This window comes from Hoplias malabaricus, chromosome 13 (genome assembly GCF_029633855.1).
Source record: "Hoplias malabaricus isolate fHopMal1 chromosome 13, fHopMal1.hap1, whole genome shotgun sequence".
In the NCBI taxonomy this organism is placed as follows: Eukaryota; Metazoa; Chordata; class Actinopteri; order Characiformes; family Erythrinidae; genus Hoplias; species Hoplias malabaricus.
In genome coordinates this window covers 2,773,075-2,796,130 of record NC_089812.1, presented here as the reverse complement: position 1 = coordinate 2,796,130, position 23,056 = coordinate 2,773,075, and the positions used below count along the sequence as shown (strand labels likewise).

At 44.3% G+C, this 23,056-nt stretch overlaps 1 protein-coding gene across 5 annotated transcripts; it reads left to right on the top strand.

The window, feature by feature from the left end:
- The first annotated feature begins 1,872 nt into the window (after positions 1-1,872).
- trak1b (trafficking protein, kinesin binding 1b) lies at positions 1,873-18,632 on the top strand. Of its 5 annotated transcripts, none has more exons than XM_066641540.1 (19): positions 1,873-1,927; positions 2,372-2,474; positions 4,404-4,613; positions 4,966-5,045; positions 5,324-5,518; positions 6,072-6,148; positions 6,405-6,521; positions 6,688-6,785; positions 7,226-7,328; positions 7,434-7,512; positions 8,783-8,913; positions 8,991-9,065; positions 9,161-9,298; positions 9,394-9,470; positions 9,986-10,198; positions 10,438-10,697; positions 13,809-14,096; positions 14,818-14,920; positions 16,892-18,632. In XM_066641540.1, the coding sequence occupies exons 6-19, from the start codon at positions 6,098-6,100 to the stop codon at positions 17,688-17,690; spliced, it is 2,532 nt and encodes an 843-aa protein (XP_066497637.1). In that variant the 5' UTR covers positions 1,873-1,927; positions 2,372-2,474; positions 4,404-4,613; positions 4,966-5,045; positions 5,324-5,518; positions 6,072-6,097; the 3' UTR covers positions 17,691-18,632. The 5 variants fall into 5 exon arrangements, with proteins under 5 accessions (XP_066497637.1, XP_066497638.1, XP_066497635.1 ...); XM_066641539.1 differs by lacking the exon at positions 1,873-1,927 and adding an exon at positions 2,215-2,248; XM_066641541.1 differs by lacking the exon at positions 1,873-1,927 and having other exon boundaries at positions 2,211-2,474; positions 4,410-4,613.
- The last annotated feature ends 4,424 nt before the right edge of the window (positions 18,633-23,056 follow it).

The following is a 23,056-nucleotide window of genomic DNA, read 5'->3' as shown; positions in this document are numbered from 1 at the left end:
GGCAGGAACACACCCTGGAGGGGGCCCCAGTCCTTCACAGGGTGACACACACACACACATTCCCTCACACACTTGCACACTCACACCTATGAACACTTTTGATTTGCCAATCCACCTACCAACATGTGATTTTGGACCATGGAAGGAAACCAGAGCACCTGGAGGAAACCCACACAGACACGGGGAGAACACACCACACTCCTCACAGACAGTCCCCCAGAGCAGGAGCTTCATGACTGCAACAGTACCTGCGGCCCCACCCTGCCACCCACTACTTAAACATCACAGTCTTCATTTGAGTTGTGTAATTGATACACAGTGATGTCAGCTGCAACCCATGGCAGGGGCTGGGATGCTGAGATCTCTCCATATAATTTACCTCTCCTATGCAGACACTTCAGGGGTGGTGGTAGTGTAAGTTATAGTGTTAGTTTAGGGTTAGAGTTAAGCCTTATGTTAGATTTCCACTGTATTGTCCCTAATTGACTCATTTCTTTTGCTTTTCCATTACGCAAACCTGGTACTGGTCCCTTTCCCTGTGTAACCAGGTACTTTTCTAGTACCTGCTCACGCCTTGTTTGAAGTGCGCAGAGTAGGGACTAAACGTGATGCGTAAACATTGCAGAGGGCTGATTGGCCAGAGAGACTGGTCTAAGGCACAAGCTAACTGCTTGTAAGATCTCCAAGATACATGAACAGTCACATTTGTTTTATCCAGTGCATAACAACAATTTGTATAATTACACCACGTCCTTGAAGAGATTCAATTAGCGCTCCCTGGACTGGAGGCTAACGGAAGGGCCCCTGAAAGATGGATGGATGGATGGAGCAACAAGGAAAGAATAAACTGCTGATCTGTCTGAACTGATGCATGGGTTGTGTCCCAAACAACAACAGCAACAATAACATACACATACGTGTTGAATAAACAATGCTGCTGCTCCCTGTTTGACATTTATTTATTTTTAATGTCTTCAGCTACATTTTGGGTCAGTGCGGCTTTATAGTGGAAAACCAATCAGTGACCAAGCTAGTACAACCGAGTAGAGGTGGTATCATTCAGTGGAAAAGCGCCATGCGTGTAGTAGGGACAGGGGGTGGAATGGGATTGGCTATTAGACTAGTGATGGGAATTTCGGCTCTTTTTGGGGAGCCGGCTCTTTTGGCTCGGCTCTTCATAAAGAGCCGGCTCTTTCGGCTCCTAAATGGCTCTTTGTTTTACCACATATTTCCACTGGTACAGAACAATATTACCTACATTTTACATGACTATATGGACAAAATATTATTGTTCAATATTAAAAATAAATAGTGTTGCAATGACCTATTGTTTTTATGGCTGTCACTGATTGCACTCACACATTCAATTGAATAAATAACTTTAAATAATAACAACTTTAAACTATAAATAACTTTACATTTTTATTTAAACACCTTAATGAAAAATCACTTGTAAACTCTGAAATACAGCCAATGGAACCCAAAAGTACAAAATAGCTTATTAAATTAAATAATCATCCATTTCTGGGTAATAAAATAAACAAATACTCTGCAAAGTGCAAAACAGCAGCATTCAACGGTAGTGATTAAAACACCCACAACTGTCAACACACATTTAACTGATTTAACATTTTCTTCAACTATTTTTTGGAAGGCAGAAGTTTCCAAGTGTCTCAGCTCGGAGGGTTGGAGGGTTGGAGCTTGCTTGTTGTTCTCTGATTGGTTGAATGACAAGCCTTAGAAAAAAAATGGCTCGGTCTTAGACGGGAACCGGCTCTCATCGTTCACTTACAAGAGCCGGCTCTTTGAACCGGTTCGTTCGCGACCGACACATCATTATATTAGACTAAATCAGGGGTGCACTGCTCTGGTCCTGGAGGGCCAGTATCCAGCAAATTCTGGTGATTCCCCTGCTAAAACACACCCAGTAAGTCTGGCAATTAACAGATGGTTTGAATCAGATGTATGTGAGTGGACAAATCATAAAATGTTGGACAGGGGCCCTCCAGTAATGGAGCTGTGCAGCGCTGGACCCCTCAGATAAGTCCCACTTTAGGAGTTTTAACTGAACAGACAGCGCCGTCTACCGGGGACACGTGTAATTACTGCTTGTACACGCCTCATCTCTCTCTCTCTCACACACACACACACACACACAGACACTCTCAGCCTGACACTCTGCGGAACGCGGTGACGTCACGTTGCTTATGCAGTGACCAGGCGGAGAGAGATAGAGAGCGAGAGAGAGGTGGGGACAGCTGAGGTTGAGAGGGTCATCCTGTCGCTGCTTTAATTTGTTCTAGTTTCGGTCCTGATTCTGATTCGTTTCGGGTGTTTAGTGTTTGTTTGAGCAGCTCTGTGTCATTTAAAGGCAACACGCAGCATCAACAGCCACCGTTCATCTGGAGCACATCAGCACGACGCCTGGAAGTCCGTTATTTTGGTCTCTTTATCTCTTTACGCTCTTCGTCACGGTGAGTTCAATGAACACCCGCCGTACGTGTGTTTACTGTTGTTTCACTTTGTGCGTGTTTACTGATGTTTTACTGTATGTATGTTTCGTGCTCTTTGTATACATGCATTTTGGTTTTTGTGTTTTTTATACGCGTTTTGGGTCAGGGTGCGCGCATGCGCAGGGAAGCCATTACAGCGCGACATGTCACGTGATTACAGGTTGCTAGCATGCTAGGTTACAGTGTGAAAAACATACGGCAGTTTAAATGTTCTGTGGGTGTTTCTTTGAATTTCCGTCTGAACTTAGACACATGATAAATGTGAATTTTTTTTTTTTATTATTAGGTTTGAGTCAACTTTAGTTATTTTGCATATTTGAAAAATAATCTTTATATCTTTATTTATTTTCAAGTCAGAATACAGGATAACTGTTTTAAAGTGGCGTCTCAAAGTGTTATTTTGATAAAATTTAATTAAATTTTATTAATGCATTACATGGAATATGTTTTGGACACAGCAAGCCATTTTGGGCAATATTTGTGCCCTGACAGAAAATAATGGACTTACTAAAAGCTTAACTATGTGTCCATTTTGCAAAATTAAGGTCATAAATCCCCAAAATGTCAACAATGCTCCTGTAGAAGGGCCAAACAGCCCTCCATTACCTTCAATGTGGTGTCCATTTCGGTCTTTTTGTGGCCGATATGAGTTACTGCGTGATTAAATGTTATTTACTTGGTTTGAGGCTTTTGTCCAGAGCCCCATTTCTAGGTTTTATGCCCCATTTTATTTTCACGTGGTAATGGATTAATATAAATAATCATTATTGACAGGAATGTTGTAGCCACCCTGAACTCCTCCCTAAAAGCATCTGAGTTCACCTCCCTGCTTTAGCCTTTGTGGGCGTGGTCCGTACTAACGAATTACAAGTAAAATAATATTTTTTGATTTCAAAGTCAATGGTTAGAAAATTTCAAACATTTTCTACAATAAATAGACAACTGACAGAATAATACTTCATCAATTCATATTCCTCTGAACCATCCCTTTCATCTGATGCATGATTTATACCTTTGGGTACAAATTAATTATATTCATATTCATTTTCATATTTCTGCATGTTATTTTTGGGCACATTTTTTTAAAACAGATTCCTCATTGGTTGCTTTAATATTTACATAAATAACACTACTCCAATGGAAAGAGGACAGTTCCAGCTTTCGTATGACTCCTTATCTATCTTATAAAATACGGAGGTTATGAAGTGGAGAATGTGAAGAATGAAAGTCTGGATACATATTTGGATTTTGTAATAAATATCAGAGAATAATTATCCACTGTGATTGTGACCTGAACAGTATGTTCCTAGAATAGACCCTGACCCAAACCCTGACCCAGAACAGATTTCATCTTTAACATAAAGTTCTTATAGTGATATACATATCTTTTTTATTATTTTTAGGACAGCAGTCAATACACCTCCACCTAAAATTAGCAGACAAACGCTGAATTATCAAAAATAAGCATATTCCTTTAGTAATTTCTCAACATAAAATAAATGAATCATTTTCAGTTTCTCACTTCTTTTCTCCTTTGAATCCTTATTTTTATAACTATTTTTTTATTATATTATACTGTATATATATATATTGTTAGTACATTTTTGTTAACTCTGTAACATTTTTTTAGCTGCTGTAAATTTAAATTTAATCACAGATGATGGATTTTGAACTGTGTGCTTATAACAAGCCCGATAATCCCCCTCAGTGATTCCCACTTCTACAGGATTGTGTCTGTTTTTAATGCAGTGCCCAAAGGACCCAAAGATCACAGTCAGCCAGTGCTGGTTTTGTGCCTTGTACTTTTCATTAAGAGATGTTTCAGAATTCCCAGCATCTTTGAAGGTGTTATGTTTTTAAAGAATCTGTTTTTGTGGTGTGTCTCTGAAGCTGTAGAAGACAAGGAGTTTATGGCCGACACTTCTGTTCCTTGGTGAGAAGTTGTCAAACTGGACGAATTGGGTTCTGAGCGTTGGGAATCCGTTGTAGACCCTGTGCCCTGTGAGTCCACTCAGGAGGAACAGTATGTAGGAGAAGGAACAGAAGAACCTGCACCTCTCCGGGACCACACAGTGTACCGGGACGCCGAGACCATCACCGGTCTGTTGTTCTAAAGATTATTCACTAAAGTCAGTTTATTCTGTATATTCACGCTTTTATTACTGATTTACTGCTGCTACAGTGTTCTTTCACTAGGTTTTTATTGTCAGTTACTGAAGCACTGCAGTAATGTAGCCATCTTTGTGCTTGCTGTTGTTCTCTGTGTTTTTACTCTCCTTTTTCTGCTCATCGCTTTTTAATTTTTTTTAATGCTCAATGTTTTACTTCAACTACAACCATCCCACTTTTCCCAAACACCTCCTAGATGTGTAACTGTACTATCTCTCTCTCTCTCTCGCGCTCTCTCTCTCTCTCTCTCTCTCTCTCTCTCGCTCTCTCTCTTTATTTATAGAAGTCTGTAACAATACTGACAATCTCTCTAACTCTGTCTCTCTGATGGTAGATGAGTGTAAGGGTACTGACTGTCTGTAGGTCTGTAGTTTTGTGTAACACTACTGACTCTTTCTCTCTCTCGCTCTCTCTCTCTCTCTTTCTAGATGTGTGTAACAATACTCACTCCCTTTCTCTCTGTAGATGTGTGTGAGTGAGTACACTGTCTGTGGATCTGTGTAACAGTACTAACTCTCTCTTTTAACTCTCTCTCTCTTTCTCTTTTTCTTTCTCTCTCTCTCTCTCTCTTTTTTTTTCTTTCTCTTTTTCTTTCTCTCTCTCTCTCTCTCTCTCTCCCCTCCCCCTCCCCGTTCCTGTAGATGTGTGTAACAGCACTGACCTCCCAGAGGTGGAGATTATCAGTCTGCTGGAGGAGAAGTTGCCAGTTTACAGACTGAGAGCTGAGTGTGTTTACGGTTATGATCACGACGACTGGCTCCATACGCCGCTGATCAACCCCGACATTCACCTTGATCTGAGCCCAGAACAGATCAAGGAGACACTCAACTATTTCTGTAAGTTACCTGCTGTGTGTGTGTGTGTGTGTGTGTGTGTGTGTGTGTGTGTGTGTGTGTGTGTGTGTGTGTGTGTGTGTGTGTGTGTGTGTGTGTGTGTGTGTGTGTGTGTGTGTGTGTGTGTGTGTGTGTGTGTGTGTGTGTGTGTGTGTGTGTGTGTGTGTGTGTGTGTGTGTGTGTCTTACTGGGATACATGCTCATTCATAGACCTTTAAAGCCATATTGTCATTCTGTAGTGGGTGTCATGTCCATTTTAGGAGTTCCGGATCAGAGCTGGATGCCCATATTAGCATTTGAAAGCTTCTACAGTCCCCCCTCCTGCAGTTTAATACTAGACTTCCTCTCAGTGTAATGTCATTTCAGTGTGCACATGTTAGCTGTGGCTTGTTACCCATAAATATATAATGTAATACTTCAGTTGAGTACAGTTCAGTGATGTATAGTGTTTATAGACTGCCCACTACCCAAAGTTCAGAGGGGTAGATTTCAGTGTGGTATATTTTTTTCTTCTTAGTTTACCTGGTGTGTGTGTGTGTTTGTGTGTTTTCCTCAGTGCTATGTGCTGATAGAGTTGGACAGATGACTAAAACCTACAATGACATCGACGCAGTCACCAGACTTCTGGAGGAAGTGAGACCAAACACAAGCGACTGTACTTTTACAGAAAATGAAATTTAAATAATTCAGCAGTTATAACAAGGCAGTACTCAAAGTTTTAGACACACCCATTACTAAACGAGTCTTTTTCACTGTTGTTACACTTTTCCATAGTTTAGAAAAAGAAAACTAAAAAGAACAACCCTTTTCCCTCAAAACTGTAATTCCTGTAAATGTCGGAGTAAAAGAGTGAATATGTGAGCGAGTGAATCGTTCTATGTGTGTACAGAAAGAGAGAGATTTGGAGCTGGCTGCTCGGATTGGTCAGTCACTCCTGAAGAGGAACCGGTTTCTTTCTGAACAGAACGAGTTCCTAGAGGAACAAGTGGGAACCATCCGAGAGGAGGTAAGAGGACCTTTATTTCTCTAAAACGATCAACACTCTGCCCAGTGAACCACAACGATTTACAGTAATCCTCGGTGTAGTGTATACAGTACAGTGTTTATTGTATGCCACCCCTCTCTCTCTCTCTCTCTCTCTCTCTCTCTCTCTCCCTCTCCCTCTTTCTCAGGTGGCTCAGCTTCATCATGAGTTAAACCTGAAGGATGAGTTGCTGCAGTTCTACACCGATGCTGTGGAAGAGAGTGAAGAAGAGGCTGTATCCCCTTTGTCAGTTTATTTTATTTTAAAACATTTTGATCTTAGAGCTGCAGCAGGTCTTTACCCTTGGGCACTGCTGCAGATCTGAGCCCACCTCGCACATTAATTCATTCTTCACTTCTCATAAGTGTTTTAGTAACTTGTCTTAGTCCAAAATTCATTCTAGTACCATTCTAGACGTGTCCAAAGTCCTTGTCTTAGTGCACGGCTTGGGCTTGGCCTAGAATAACATTCATTCATTCATTATCTGTAGCCCTTATCCAGTTCAGGGTCGCGGTGGGTCCAGAGCCTACCTGGAATCATTGGGTGCAAGGCGGGAACACACCCTGGAGGGGGCACCAGTCCTTCACAGGGCAACACACACTCTCTCACACACACACACACATTCACTCACACCTACGGACACTTTTTGAGTTTTTCATGGTAATGTGTTTTGTTTCTGGTCTCAGGAGTCGAAGGGTGTTGGGGGCGGGGCCAAACGCATCATCACTGGACTTCTTGCAGAAAAAGCTCAGAGAGCTGGAAGAGGAAAACAGCTCCCTCAGATCAGAGGTACTCAGACCCACACACTCGCACTTATGCATATGCGCCAACACACAGAAAAATGTTTGAAAGAATGCATGAATCAATGAAGTGTGTGTGTGTCTGTGTGTGTAGGCGAGTCAGCTGAAGTCTGAGACGGAGACGTATGAAGAGAAAGAACAGCAGCTGGTTAATGACTGTGTTCAGGAACTCAGTACGTTGCATGAACACACACCTCACTCAAGACTTCTACACTTCTTTGGGTTCTTGTGGTGTCTGTTGGTGGTGGTGAGAAGGGTCATGGTGCTGTATTGAGAGCTGGGATTTGGGAAAGATTGGTAGCAGGTTTGTTGTTGCAGGTTGTGGGTGGCATGGTCTTTTTGTGTGTTGAGAGATAGATTAGATTAGATTGTGGAGGCCTTGTTGTTGGCAACGTCTTTGAGTGTTTTTGAAAGTAATGGCGTTATCACACGTGAAATTTCAGACTGAGGTCCAAGGCAATTTGGGTTATTTTTCTGGTCACATGGTGTATTTCTAATGTGGGAAGTTTTGTTTTCACACCACAATATATCAAATGGCCTCACCATTTGCTACCTCTCTAGTCCTCAGATTTTTGTACCGATTCTTAACTCTTAAATAAATAAAGAGCGGCTTGCTCTGACATGGCTCTCTGTGCGTCTTGAAGAGAAAGGTTCCTGGGGGATTTTAGACAGTGGAGAGACCTCTGAACTCTGAAAAGCACATAAAGAGATGAGAATGTTGCTGTCTTCCTGCTCCTTAGGTGGGTAATATTTTGGCTGTGGTTATTACTTAAGGTGGAACTGACTCCAAATTTAGGAGACTGCTAACTTCATAAACGTTAAAACAGAGTGAAATGAGCTTCTGTAGTAATTCAGACAGTGAATAAAAACATAGTCATTTTCGTTTCCCTTAAACATACCTTTCCACCTTAAAAGATGCTAAGCTTCTGGATGTAAACGAACGAGAGAACAGCAGTTCCTTTAAAGCAGCATGGCATGTTTATGGTAATATATTTACTGTTAAATAAATAATTTCTACCCTAGTTACTAATGTTGTAGTAAAACATGGCCCCACATACCCAGTGTGAAGTGTTGATATAAACCTGATAATATTATTGTTTACTGTGTGACAGTACCTTGCCTCAACTGGTCCACAAGTCCAAACCATCCAGACCATGGTTCAGATTAGTCCAGACAGAGACTACCCAGGGTGTGAAAGTACCCTAAGTGGACAGTGTCTTTATGGAGGTGGATGTGATCATTAATGCTGTGGAGTGGGGGTGGTGTGCCAGATAAACATTTGGCATAAAGCCCAGGAGATGCGTTCACTTCCTCTCTAGGCTCTCCAAGGTTTTCCTCGCTGTGCTGCTTGAGGGCTTGGTTTTAAGGTGTGGACTGTTTTTGTTCGCCATTTGCTTCAACATTAGGAATGTTGCTGTTTTGTGTCGCTCTCTCTCTCTTAAGGACAGTCCAGTCTTCAGATTTCTACGATTGCAGAGGAACTGGCCCGAAAAACTGAGGATGCAAGTCGTCAGCAGGAGGAGATCACACATTTACTCTCGCAGATCGTCGACCTGCAGAAAAAAGCCAAAACCGTGAGTGTCTCCAGAAACAGCCAGAAAATAAGTTCCTGCAGGAGGACGAGGGTTAACCGTGTGCGTGTTTTGTTCAGTTTGCGCTGGAGAATGAGGAACTGACCCAACATCTCGCAGCAGCTAAAGCCGCCCAGCGCCAGCTCACCGCCGAAGTATGTGACCAGAACCACAACTAAGATAACCGCTGAAACCAACAAGATTATTAACATTCATGTGTAAACTCAATTTTACTTGTGTGTGTGTGTAGCTCCAGGATCTGGAGCTGAAGTACTGTGAGTGCATAGAGATGCTGCACGAAGCTCAGGAGGAACTGAAGAATCTGCGAAACAGGAGTGTTTCTGCAGGAACACCACGCCGCTACCATCCTCTTGGATCCTTCCCTATGGTATACACACACACACACACACACACACACACACATAATACATTTAGATACACGTTTACATGCACTTTACCCACAAGTGTGTGTGTGTGTGTTAGGATTCTTTGGCAGCAGAGATTGAGGGGACAATGAGGAAAGAGTTAAGACAGGAACATCCTGACTCAGAAGAACACAGGTAGGCCTTCTCTTCTCTTCTCTTCTCTTCTCTTCTCTTTACTGTTATTTGTTTATACTGAGGTTAAGGCCCATTCCAATTTTTATTTTCACTCCTACTCCTTGTTTTCAAGTGTTATCTTGTCCCTTGGAACTGAGTTACAAAGTTTAGTGGTTAAAATCTTAAAATTGGACAATCATTCAGCAACCTTACGCCTCGTCAGCAGCTCTCTGTCTGCAGTGAAATCACAGGAGCAGGAAACAGGGATGGATGTTTATTAGTTAAATTTAGGCATCATATACATTCAGAAGCATTCAAAAGTTATATATAAAGATCCAACCGCAGTGTAATTGCGTCACTATTTAATGTGGAACTGTAAATGGAACTGTTAAATGTTTTCTATAAAGTACAAATCTCAGCTTCAAGGCTCTATCCCATGAAGAACTGAGAGCCTCTGCCCTGAGGGGTAGGGCTAAGTGATAGGGAGCAAGCAGTTAAACAGATTAACTAAGTGTTTACTGCTTTTGTTTTCTCAGGGTTTGTCCTAAGCGTGTGTTTGAGACGGTGAAGAACATTAACCAGTCACACAGACAGTGTTCACCAGCTCCACCCATAGCCAACATCCCTGGGTCCAATCAGACGCTCTCCTCTATAAGCTCCGCCCTCTCTGACAGCAATGGAAACAACACACCGACTCTGGACAATCGTGCTCAGAGCCTGTTATTAGAGGCCGAGTCAGCGGACAGCAGGTGGGTAGAGTCAACAGACAGGAGATGGATGGGTCAACAACGGTGGGTGGGTTCAATAGACAGTAGGTGGGCCATATAAACATTTTAGCCTTCACCCACTGAGGTTTTGGGCTTCTGAATGATGTGAGCCTCTCTCCAGCACAGGGAGAGGAGCTGTGTATGGGATTTTTTTCTGCCGTTTTTCTGATTGTGTATGCATGTGTCTCTCTCTAATATTCGTAAATATGTGTGTGTCGTAGTGCATGTGAGAAGCGCTGTGGTTCTGAAGAACTGAAGCTGGCCCTGAGGCGTCTCTCTCTGAGGAGACAGAACTGTGCGAGCGAGCGGCAGTTCTTTGAGGAGGAACGAGAACGAAGACAAAGGGAGGGAACCGAGCGACGGTTCGTTGCGGAGGGAACCCCTCGTGGGCGAAGACTTGTTCCCAGTGAGAGCATCATGTCAGTGGGATCCTGGAGCCGGCCGTTCCCAGATAAGCTGCAGATCGTCAAACCGCTCGAAGGTGAACCACAGTTCAGGCCCCGGCCATTACCACGGCGACGCCGCAGGCCCCGCCCCCCCTCCATGATGCTCTTTAACTCGTTCTGGTCGCTCATGCACGCCCGCAAACGCTAGTACTTCACAGAGCCACGCCCTTGGTTACAGTAGTCATAGCATCACATATTTATGGAGGCAGTGATGCTGTAGAAGGCTATAGATAAAAATAATAATATATATATATTATAAATACATTGATATATTATTTATAGAAATCAGTTTTAATTGTGTAAACACGATAGTGGGTCAGATCTGATGTTTGATTTTAAAGCTCCACTCCAATTTTACAGTCATTAATTTTATAAAATGATATACTCTTAGAGTGAGGGTTGAGACAGGGTACTGATCAGTGAGAGAGTGATTAGGAAAATGGATAGAAGAGCTAAGGGTGAGTGAGAGGAAGGTTAAAAGTGTCAGTGTCAAAGTGGATACAGTTATATACTGATTTTAGTGTTCCATGTCTTTGCCTAGTGTTGTCTCAAATGAGGATGTACAGGTGAACGGTCCCCCTCTTGGATTCATTCATCCCTCAATCTTCATGCTGCTATTCTTCTTTTGCATTGTTATCTTCTTCTTCTTCTCCTCCTCTAACCTCATCCTAGACTTTTGACTAAAATGCGTATTAGTTTTAGTCTCATTTTAGTAATTTAATTATTGTTAGTTTTAGTCTAGATGTAGTCGACGACAGTAAATAACATTTTAGTCTAGTTTTAATCCATTAAATGTAAAAAGCCTAAGGATTTATTATTTTAGAGGTATTATTTACTTAGAGATTATTATAAAGAATAGCATCTAATTGTGTTATATTTAAAAAAAACATTAACATATAAAATTATGGGAATAATATGGCCACTTTAAATACATTTTGTATTTATTTAACATTAACATAATTACGTTCCTTGCTCTGTGAGGAGTGTGGTGTGTTCTCTCTGTGTCTGTGTGGGTTTCCTCCGGGTGACTGTCTGTGAGGAGTGTGGTGTGTTTTCCCTGTGTCTGTGTGGGTTTCCTCTGGGTGACTGTCTTTGAGGAGTGTGGTGTGTTCTCCCCGTGTCTGCGTGGGTTTCCTCTGGGTGACTGTCTGTGAGGAGTGTGGTGTGTTCTCCCTGTGTCTGCGTGGGTTTCCTCCGGGTGACTGTCTGTGAGGAGTGTGGTGTGTTTTCCCTGTGTCTGTGTGGGTTTCCTCTGGGTGACTGTCTTTGAGGAGTGTGGTGTGTTCTCCCTGTGTCTGTGTGGGTTTCCTCTGGGTGACTGTCTGTGAGGAGTGTGGTGTGTTCTCTCTGTGTCTGTGTGGGTTTCCTCTGGGTGACTGTCTTTGAGGAGTGTGGTGTGTTCTCCCTGTGTCTGTGTGGGTTTCCTCTGGGTGACTGTCTGTGAGGAGTGTGGTGTGTTCTCTCTGTGTCTGCGTGGGTTTCCTCTGGGTGACTGTCTGTGAGGAGTGTGGTGTGTTCTCCCTGTGTCTGCGTGGGTTTCCTCTGGGTGACTGTCTGTGAGGAGTGTGGTGTGTTCTCTCTGTGTCTGTGTGGGTTTCCTCCGGGTGACTGTCTGTGAGGAGTGTGGTGTGTTTTCCCTGTGTCTGCGTGGGTTTCCTCCGGGTGCTCCGGTTTCCTCCCACGCTCCAAAAACACACGTTGGTAGGTGGATTGGTGACTCAAAAGTGTCCGTAGGTGTGAATATGTGAGTGTGTGTGTTGCCCTGTGAAGGACTGGCGCCCCCTCCAGGGTGTGTTCCTGCCTTGCGCCCAATGATTCCAGGTAGGCTCTGGACCCACCGCGACCCTGATCTGGATAAGGGTTACAGATAATGGATGGATGGAAGTTCCTTGCTGTTTTCTTTATTCAGTGTAGAAGTAATAAGTCATTTATCAGTCTTCTCCTGTTTCTCCTCTTGTTTTATTGGCAGGTGCTGTTTGTTACGGATAATGTCCTAGATAATGCCATCTGCTTTTCCTGAGGGAAATGTGTTGACTTTACTGTCAGTGTTCCCACCATTTTTTATTTGAAAGGTTAAAAATATGGGAGATTTAAGGGAAAATATTAAAATCGTAGAGATGGGAAGAATAAGGGAGAATTCCAGGTAAAAACTGGAAATATATGCTGCGTCATTTTAAAGATTTATTTTGAGTTTGTTAAACTCTTTTGCTGGTGTTTCCTGATGTTCTTTGGTCGCACGCAGCCCCCTGCAGGCAGACTGTAATACTGACACCCTTCGGGTTTATCCCTCATTCTTTGTCTCTTAACATCTTTTCTCTTTTTATGCTAATATTATTCTTATTTTCTGTGTAATATTTATTTTAAATAAAGTACTTCTTCCTTCATCCTTTCATTATTCAGTCTCTCATTATTCAGCATCTCATTTTCTTTTTATTATTCACCTTTTATTCACTAACACTCATTATTCACCCTTTCATTTTTCACTTTTTCATTATTCTCCCTCTCATTATTCACTGTCTCATTAATAATTCATTCAGTCATTCAGGCTTATGATAGGTCCGGAGCATCCTGGACGGGGCGCCATTCCATGACAGGGCCGCTTTTAATCAGCCTCCCCTTATTCATTCATTCATTCATTATCTGTAACCCTTATCCAGTTCAGGGTCACGGTGGGTCCAGAGCCTACCTTGAATCATTGGGCGCAAGGCGGGAATACACCCTGGAGGGGGCGCCAGTCCTTCACAGGGCAACACACACACACACCTACAGACACTTTTGAGTTGCCAATTCTCCCTTTATTCATTGTGTCATTATTCATCTCCATTGTTCAGCTTATTATTTCATAATAATTTTATATTATTAACTCTTTCATTATTTACCCTTTCATTATTCAGGCTATGAATATTCAGCCTCTGACTATTCACCATTTCATTATTTACCCTCTCGTTATTTATCCCCTAATTATTCAGCCTCTCAATATTCACCTTTTCATTATTCACTCCTCACTTTTCACCCTCTCATTACTCAGCGCCTCTTTATTCACTCTCATTATTCACCCTTTCATTATAAACCCTCTCATTATACACTCTATTATTCTGCTTCCTCCAGAAATATATGTATGTACATATCCATGTATGTTCTGTCAGGTTCTGCGACCCTGCAGCATTGGCAGCAGCTGGCCCAGCCAAACCTAGGTGGGATTCTGGACGCTCGACCGGGTGTGGTTCCAAAGGGCTTCCGCCCCCTGGAGCTGGACTTGGAGGAGGTTTATCATTATGCTGATTATGAGGAGGAAGAACCTGGGGAGCAGTACTTTCAGAACCTTCCCACAACCTCCACAGCCAATCACAGCATGCCTCAGGTCTTTAGCCTCGCCCCCTCAGCTTCGCCTTCCCCCTGCCTCAGCACAGGCAGTGCCCCCATGGAGCTGTCAGGTAAGTTGTCTGACCAGTTACAGAACACATACATTAAACTGCAGTGAATAACACGTGTGATAATGAAGCTCAGGGGCCAGATTCACAAACGTGCCTTAAATAATATGATCCTAAATATGATTTGTTTTTGTCTTTTAAAGTACTGTTAGTTTTACATTGGGAACATAATGGCTAACTTTTATCTGTGGGCTTATTTTTTTTGCTGGATATTTCCTCCATCACTTCTCTTCTAGTACTTCTTTATTTAGTTTTATTGTGGTTTTTGTCTATTTTCCATCAGCTGCATGGATTTAACTGAATACTGATAACAGTCAATTCATCTTTAAAAACGAGTCTCCTGGTCGCGGACAAAATTACAACAATATTTTCTTAAAACAATATTTAAGAACTTCTTAAGATCTTTTTGAGAATTGCGTTTGAGAACATTCTTACGAACTTCTTAGTTCTTACTTCTTAAGATACTAAGTTTTTTCTTAGGAAAGCTTTTGTGAATCCAGCCCCAGATTCCGTGATCTGATTGGCTACAGCACCTACATACATTAAACTGGAATCATGGGAAATGGGACTGTGTTCGTGGAAACCACACCCCTGTGTGAATGGGCAACTTTAACCATTCATTCCTTCATTGTCTTCTTTTTCTTTTAATTTCAGTAAAATTCAGAGGTCAGTTGGCTATGAATGCTCTTTAATGTTGGTTATTTTCTGTTTTTTTTTTCTTCAGTGTATTACCCAGGGAAGTGTATGGCCCACACCAGCTCCACCTTTACCTACACCACCTGCAGGATCCTCCACCCTTCAGACGAACTCACCCAAGTCACCCCCAGGTCTGAGACCTCCCTTGGCTCTCATAGGGGAATTTCACTGAAAATACAGTTCACACGGTTATAACGATATGATGTCATTGTGATGTTTTAGCCTCAATATTCTTTTTACTTCAATATAACGTTTCAGAGTAGTTTCTATTAAATTTGAAGTAGAAACTCTCAATTTGTTGAGTAAAAGTTTAGGGAGAAAGTTAACTTCAAACACAACGAAGCTCGGACACAATCTTTAACTGAGAAAATCGCAGCGTGCAGCTCACAGTTCAGACAATTAACCCTCCATATTCCAGCTTTTATAAGAGATACATTTGTGGATAGAGAGAGAGAGAGACAGAGGGAGAGAGAGATGATTCGTCATTAGACTCTGTAAAATGAGTGAACTATAGGTGGATGCTGTGGCCAAAGATGTTAAAATGATTCATTTGAGTTTAAAAAAATTAAAACACTAAAGGTTTCAGATTAGGCCGGAACGGTGGCGCAGCAGGTAGGTGTCGCAGTCACACAGCTCCAGGGACCTGGAGGTTGTGGGTTCGATTCTCGCTCCGGGTGACTGTCTGTGAGGAGTGTGGTGTGTTCTCCCTGTGTCTGTGTGGGTTTCCTCCGGGTGACTGTCTGTGAGGAGTGTGGTGTGTTCTCTCTGTGTCTGTGTGGGTTTCCTCCGGGTGACTGTCTGTGTGTTCTCCCTGTGTCTGTGTGGGTTTCCTCCGGGTGACTGTCTGTGTGTTCTCCCTGTGTCTGTGTGGGTTTCCTCCGGGTGACTGTCTGTGTGTTCTCCCTGTGTCTGTGTGGGTTTCCTCCGGGTGACTGTCTGTGTGTTCTCCCTGTGTCTGTGTGGGTTTCCTCCTGGTGACTGTCTGTGTGTTCTCCCTGTGTCTGTGTGGGTTTCCTCCGGGTGACTGTCTGTGTGTTCTCCCTGTGTCTGCGTGGGTTTCCTCTGGGTGACTGTCTGTGAGGAGTGTGGTGTGTTCTCTCTGTGTCTGTGTGGGTTTCCTCCGGGTGACTGTCTGTGAGGAGTGTGGTGTGTTCTCTCTGTGTCTGTGTGGGTTTCCTCCGGGTGACTGTCTGTGTGGGTTTCCTCCGGGTGACTGTCTGTGTGTTCTCCCTGTGTCTGTGTGGGTTTCCTCCTGGTGACTGTCTGTGTGGGTTTCCTCCGGGTGACTGTGTGGGTTTCCTCCTGGTGACTGTCTGTGTGTTCTCCCTGTGTCTGTGTGGGTTTCCTCCTGGTGACTGTCTGTGTGTTCTCCCTGTGTCTGTGTGGGTTTCCTCCTGGTGACTGTCTGTGTGTTCTCCCTGTGTCTGTGTGGGTTTCCTCCGGGTGACTGTCTGTGTGTTCTCCCTGTGTCTGCGTGGGTTTCCTCCGGGTGACTGTCTGTGAGGAGTTGGTGTGTTCTCTCTGTGTCTGCTTGGGTTTCCTCCGAGTGCTCCAGTTTCCTTCCACAGCCCAAAAACACACGTTGGTAGGTGGATTGGCGACTCAAAAGTGTCCGTAGGTGTGAGTGTGTGTGTGTGAATGTGTGTGTGCGTCTGTGTTGCCCTGTGAAGGAGTGGCTTCCTTCTCAGATTAATCACGTGCATTAACGCATTAAGGTTGGCAGCACTAATTGAAGCGCTAAGAAATAGCACCATCTTGTGGATGAAGACAAAACCACAGCTTGTTGATCTGTAATACTACACTGAACGATCCGTGGATTAGGAACACCTACCTTGTATCTACACTCATTGTCCACTGTAGCACAGCGTAGTTCTACAAACACTGACTGTAGTCGACTTGTTTCTTTGCAAACGTTTCATCCGCACTTCACCCTGCTCTTCAATGATCAGGACCCGACAGAGCAGGTATGATTTGGGCAGTGGATCCTATGGGGATCCAGACCATTGAAGAACAGGGTGAAATGGACATAAAGAATGCTGTTTAATTCTTCTTTCACATATATTCATCCTGTTTCTTTTCTCCATCTCTCTCTCTCTCTCTAGCTTAAACCCCGCTCCCACCTCCTCCTGCCTGATGTCATCAAGCCATGGCTCCACCCCTGTGGCCACACCCTGTACGCCTCGCCGGATGAGTCTCTCACAGTCTCAGTCCTTTACAAACCTGCGGGAATCCACCAAAACTTTCAGCACGTCTCTAGGGTTAGTGCGCCTCCTGCAGGAGAGGGGGATTTCCGCAGCGGTTTATCATCCTCTGAACTGGGACCAAGGGGGAGCAGCGGCAACAGCAGCAGGAGGGCCAGGTGCAGGAGGAGAAGAAGGAGGGAGAGTGGGAGGCGTCCTTTTCTCCACATGTGTCCCTCCCCTCTCCTCTGGGGACTCTCAGGGGCCCTCCCCCTCCCCCATCGCAGAAACAGAGGAGTCAGCCTCTCCGAGCGCTGACTTTTCCTTCACACGCTCATCATACGACAACTTCCTGGCGTCGAGGCCGGCTCGCTCAGTTCTGCAGGAAGTGACCTCGGTGGGTGGGGCACGAGACTGCGAGAGTCAGACGGACGTCAGCGTGTCCAGTCTGAACCTAGTGGATAAACTGAAGCGGCTTGGCCTGGCGTCCACTGGGGCGGCAGGGGCTGCCGGCTCCCGACACACCCCTGTCCTCGCACCGCTCGGAGGATTGAGGAGGGCGGGGCCACCCTTCACCACGGCCCTCAACAGCCGCATGCACCGCAATCACAGCTATCCGGCTACTGTCGTGGGAGCTAGCATGGCCATGAAAGGCCCTGGGCCCCGGGGGGAGGAGCTGCTCCTGAGCCCCAAAATTCACAAACAAACCAGCCTCAGATAAAATGATCACATTGTGAATATTCACAGTGGTGCTTTGAAATGTATTAACCTTTTACAGTTTTCTGTATTTCTGCATCATTGTGACCTACAACATCATTAGGTTTTAACACCAATCCTACAAGAGTCTGGGCTCCACCGGACCACGGTCAGACAGATGATCTGATAGAAATCCAAGACCATTGTGACCCTCCCCAGAAAATACTCCAAGAACAAGGCAACAAATGACCCAGGACCTGAAATAGGTAGATAAACCTGCTTTTATTGTCATTCTATAATTCATTCATTCATTATCTGTAACCCTTATCCAGTTCAGGGTCGTGGTGGGTCCGGAGCCTACCTGGAATCATTGGAATCAAGGTGGGAACACACCCTGGAGGGTGCACCAGTCCTTCACAGGGCAACACTCACACATTAACTCACTCACACCTATGGACACTTCTGAGTCGCCAATCCACCTACCAACGTGTGTTTTGGAGCGTGGGAGGAAACCAAAGCACCTGGAGGAAACCCACACGGACACAGGGAGAGCACACCACACTCCTCACAGACAGTCACTGGGAGTGGGACTCGAACCCACAACCTCCAGGACCCTGGAGCTGCGTGACTGCGGCTATAACATACAACAAAAATTTCCCTTCTCATTTAAAGGAACATTGTGTAATATTTTTGCTTTAAAATCACATCTTCAAAATCATTGGGATGCTTCGCTGACCTTTAATGGGGAGAATAGAGCCTCTCTCATTGCTACTCTGGGCTCAGCACTGTAGAAACCGCACTAAAGTAACACGTCATTTTGGAGGAGGGTAGGAAACAACCCACCGTCCCACCCCCTCCCCATTGCTTTCAGCACTGTAACAATGAATTACACTAGGGGGAGCACCAGGAGCCAAAAAACCCCAAATCGTAGTGTTTCTTTTAACTCATCTGTGGCAGTGAACACTCACTAATGCACTAGGGGCTGTTAGTGCACACACAGCCATCCTTAGCACCAGGGAAAAGTTGGGGGTTAGGTGCCTTGCTCAAGGGCACTTCAGCTATGGATGTTAAGGGAGAAGACAGCACAGTTCCTTTACAGCACCCCCGAGTTCCCTGCCTCTCTGACCGGTAGGCCATGGCTGCCCGCAGATGATTCAGAAGACCACTGGGAACTGTTCTGTGGATGAGAGCAAAAAGAAAAAGAAAGAGGTTGCAGGTCACGCGGAAAGCCAAAGATCCTCAGTTAATGAAAAAGACTTGCAGGATTGATCTAAGGTTAGTGAAGGTGTTTAGCTGCAGTGATTGCTGCACAAGGGAGTCTCATCACATCACTGAAAGCAAAGGCACCACACTGTTTTCTGCCAAAGACCTGCATTCATTCATTCATTCATTCATTATCTGTAACCCTTATCCAGTTCAGGGTCGCAGGGGTCCGGAGCCTACCTGGAATCATTGGGCACAAGGCGGGAACACACCCTGGAGGGGGCACCAGTCCTTCACAGGGCAAAACGCACACACACACACACATTCACACCTACGGACACTTTTGAGTTGCCAATCCACCTACCAACCCGGAGGAAACCCACGCAGACACAGGAAGAACACACCACACTCCTCACAGACATTCACCCAGAGGAAACCCACACAGACACAGGGAGAACACACTACACTCCTCACAGACATTCACCCAGAGGAAACCCACACAGACACAGGGAGAACACACTACACTCCTCACAGACATTCACCCAGAGGAAACCCACGCAGACACAGGGAGAACACACCACACTCCTCACAGACAGTCACCCGGAGGAAACCCACGCAGACACAGGTAGAACACACCACACTCCTCACAGACAGTCACCCGGAGGAAACCCACACAGACACAGAGAGAACACACCACACTCCTCACAGACAGTCACCCGGAGGAAACCCACACAGACACAGAGAGAACACACCACATTCCTCACAGACAGTCACCCGGAGGAAACCCACGCGGACACAGGGAGAACACCAAAGACCTGCAACACTGGACTATTCTTCTCAATAAATAAAAGAGCCAGTGCGGAGTTTCTGTCTCATTTTTTTAAACTGGGCTCTCTCTCTGTGTGCCGGACCTGGTGTAGATCGTATTGATGCAGAAATATACAAAACCATAAAGGGTTCTTCGTCTTTAAATAAACAAACTCACACACCATCACAAAGCACACGCACACAAACAACAGAAACTACACAAACGCACCAGCCTCAAATTGTTGTATATACATTATACATTTTATTCATGCTCACATTGGCACACACACACAATCATTTTTGTGTAAATAAAGCTTCTACTAAAAGCCGCTCCTACACAGAGAGAATAATATTATCTATCTATAATATAACCCTAACAATAAGCTAAACCTTACTCTCACCATGACCTTAACCCTAACACTAATCCCAAACATAACCCTGGCCTTACACACCTGAGCCTCAATCCACGGAAATGATCTTATTACGTACATTTCTCACTGATGCTTTAACTGAACTTCAATGTGGTTGTAGTCAGTTTACAGAGTGGACTCTGGAACCAATAATTACTCACAAAGTCTGCAATAAATAAATAAACACTGAAAAGTTGATCTGTGTGGTGTGTTTCTGATTTCCCCACGAGAGGGCGCTGATAGATGTGTTTTCTTCAGGTCCAGTTCGTTTGAAGAGCTCTGTTTGAGAGAAGTTAGTTCCAGGGCGTGGGGGTGGTTATGTTATTACAGCATTATTTCATATGATTATGTTATTATAGCAGTTCTCTTAGTATTTTACTACTATTGCATTACTGTAGTATTATATTTAAATAGAAAAAACATAGTATTACAGTAATACTCATTACCATAACACTACAGTAATAGTATTATAGCAATGCTGTATTGATATTGTTATTGTCTGGTATTATTGTGTGTGTGAGAGTGTGTGAGTGAATGAGTGTGTGTTCTGTGGTCATCTGCCTGTGTTAGAGCCAGTGCTGATGGGAATGTGATGGATGACCTGAGCAGTGGACAGTAATGACATTAACATTTTGCTCATATTTACAATCATATTACAGCCTTCACACGACTGAGCCTTTATTAAAGGTCAGTGTAAATGTGTGTGTGAATGTGTTTTATGGTCATCTGCTTCATTAGAGCAGGTGTTTTATTTTGTTTGGTATTGTAGTGCAGAGTGTGTGATGTGTATTGTGGGTAGCTTATACTGTGTAGTGTATGTTGTGTAGTGTATGGCGTGTAGTTTATTATAAGTAGTGTGCATAGTGTATATATCGTGTTTAGTTTATAGTGTGTGTAGTGTGTGGTCTACAGTGTGTAGTTTAGAATGTGTAGGGTATATCAGTTATAATATATAGTCTGTAATGTGTATTTAATAATGTAGTATTTACAGTGCATAGTGTGCAGTTTGTAGTCTATAATACATGAGGATATGTAAAAAATAAATAAATAGTTTTACCCATATGCGTTGGTGATTATTATGGATAAAATTAATAACAAAAATTAATATTGATTGTATACATTACATATAATTTTATATTTAATAATGTAAATTAACACAAATATTTGGGCGGCACGGTGGTGCAGCAGGTAGGGACCTGGAGGTTGTGGGCTTGAGTCTCGCTCCGGGTGACTGTCTGTGAGGAGTGTGGTGTGTTCTCCCTGTGTCTGCGTGGGTTTCCTCCGGGTGACCATCTGTGAGGAGTGTGGTGTGTTCTCCCTGTGTCTGCGTGGGTTTTCTCCAGGTGACTGTCTGTGAGGAGTGTGGTGTGTTCTCCCTGTGTCTGTGTGGGTTTCCTCCGGGTGACTGTCTGTGAGGAGTGTGGTGTGTTCTCCCTGTGTCTGTGTGGGTTTCCTCCGGGTGACTGTCTGTGAGGAGTGTGGTGTGTTCTCCCTGTGTCTGTGTGGGTTTCCTCCGGGTGACTGTCTGTGAGGAGTGTGGTGTGTTCTCCCTGTGTCAGCGTGGGTTTCCTCCGGGTGACTGTCTGTGAGGAGTGTGGTGTGTTCTCCCTGTGTCCGCGTGGGTTTCCTCCGGGTGACTGTCTGTGAAGAGTGTGGAGTGTTCTCCCTGTGTCCGCGTGGGTTTCCTCCGGGTGACTGTCTGTGAGGAGTGTGGTGTGTTCTCCCTGTGTCTGCGTGGGTTTCCTCCGGGTGACTGTCTGTGAGGAGTGTGGTGTGTTCTCCCTGTGTCTGCGTGGGTTTCCTCCGGGTGACTGTCTGTGAGGAGTGTGGTGTGTTCTCCCTGTGTCTGCGTGGGTTTCCTCCGGGTGACTGTCTGTGAGGAGTGTGGTGTGTTCTCCCTGTGTCTGCGTGGGTTTCCTCCGGGTGACTGTCTGTGAGGAGTGTGGTGTGTTCTCCCTGTGTCTGCGTGGGTTTCCTCCGGGTGACTGTCTGTGAGGAGTGTGGTGTGTTCTCCCTGTGTCTGCGTGGGTTTCCTCCGGGTGACTGTCTGTGAGGAGTGTGGTGTGTTCTCCCTGTGTCTGCGTGGGTTTCCTCCGGGTGACTGTCTGTGAGGAGTGTGGTGTGTTCTCTCTGTGTCTGTGTGGGTTTCCTCCGGGTGACTGTCTGTGAGGACACTAAAGAGTTAAATCACTCTGCGTATGTTATATCCAGCCACTTCTTTGTGTCCTCCTCCCTCTGTATGACAACACTGAGTCTGTTTCTGTCTCTGTGGTGTACTGAAATCATAGCGAACAGGAAGTCTCGCACAGAAAAACAAACGAGAGTAATTACTTACTTCTGTGTTTTTAAATAAGGTGCATAGTGTATAGTTGTAATTTATATTGTCTATAGTTTATAGTGTGGAGTGTATAGTATGTATAATGTGTAGAATGTAGGGTCTATAGTGTAGTTTATAGTGAGTAGTGTGCATGGTGTGTGGTATGGTCTATAGTGTTTAGTGTTTAGAGTGCTCTATACTGAGTTTAATACGTAGTGTGTTGAGTGTATTGCACATAAGGTGTTGCAGGATGAGTGTATGCTGTGTATAGTCTGTAGTTGGTTGTTTGATGACTCTATAGGTTTACGTCCACTAGCTAATGTACGTCTGTGGTTGTGAGAAAGCCTGTTTGGAAAATACACCTCTTGGCCACTTGAGGGCGCCTAGACTAATGCACCAGTGGCAAAGTAGGTGAGTTGCAATAACACAGACGGCACTCAATGAAACCTACCTAGAGCACCTTTAATTGGAATAAAAAAGTGTGTTTTCCAGGTGCACGGCTTAAATTCTCTCCCTGGCGCCTTCCGCTTAGAGACAGCACTAAACACCGTCTGGGTCTGTTTTGGACGTTGTATTCAGGACTGAATCAGTCTGAGATCAGGTGAGCTTTCCAAACAGTGAAGGATGAGTTGTGCACAGAGGTTAAAGACATAA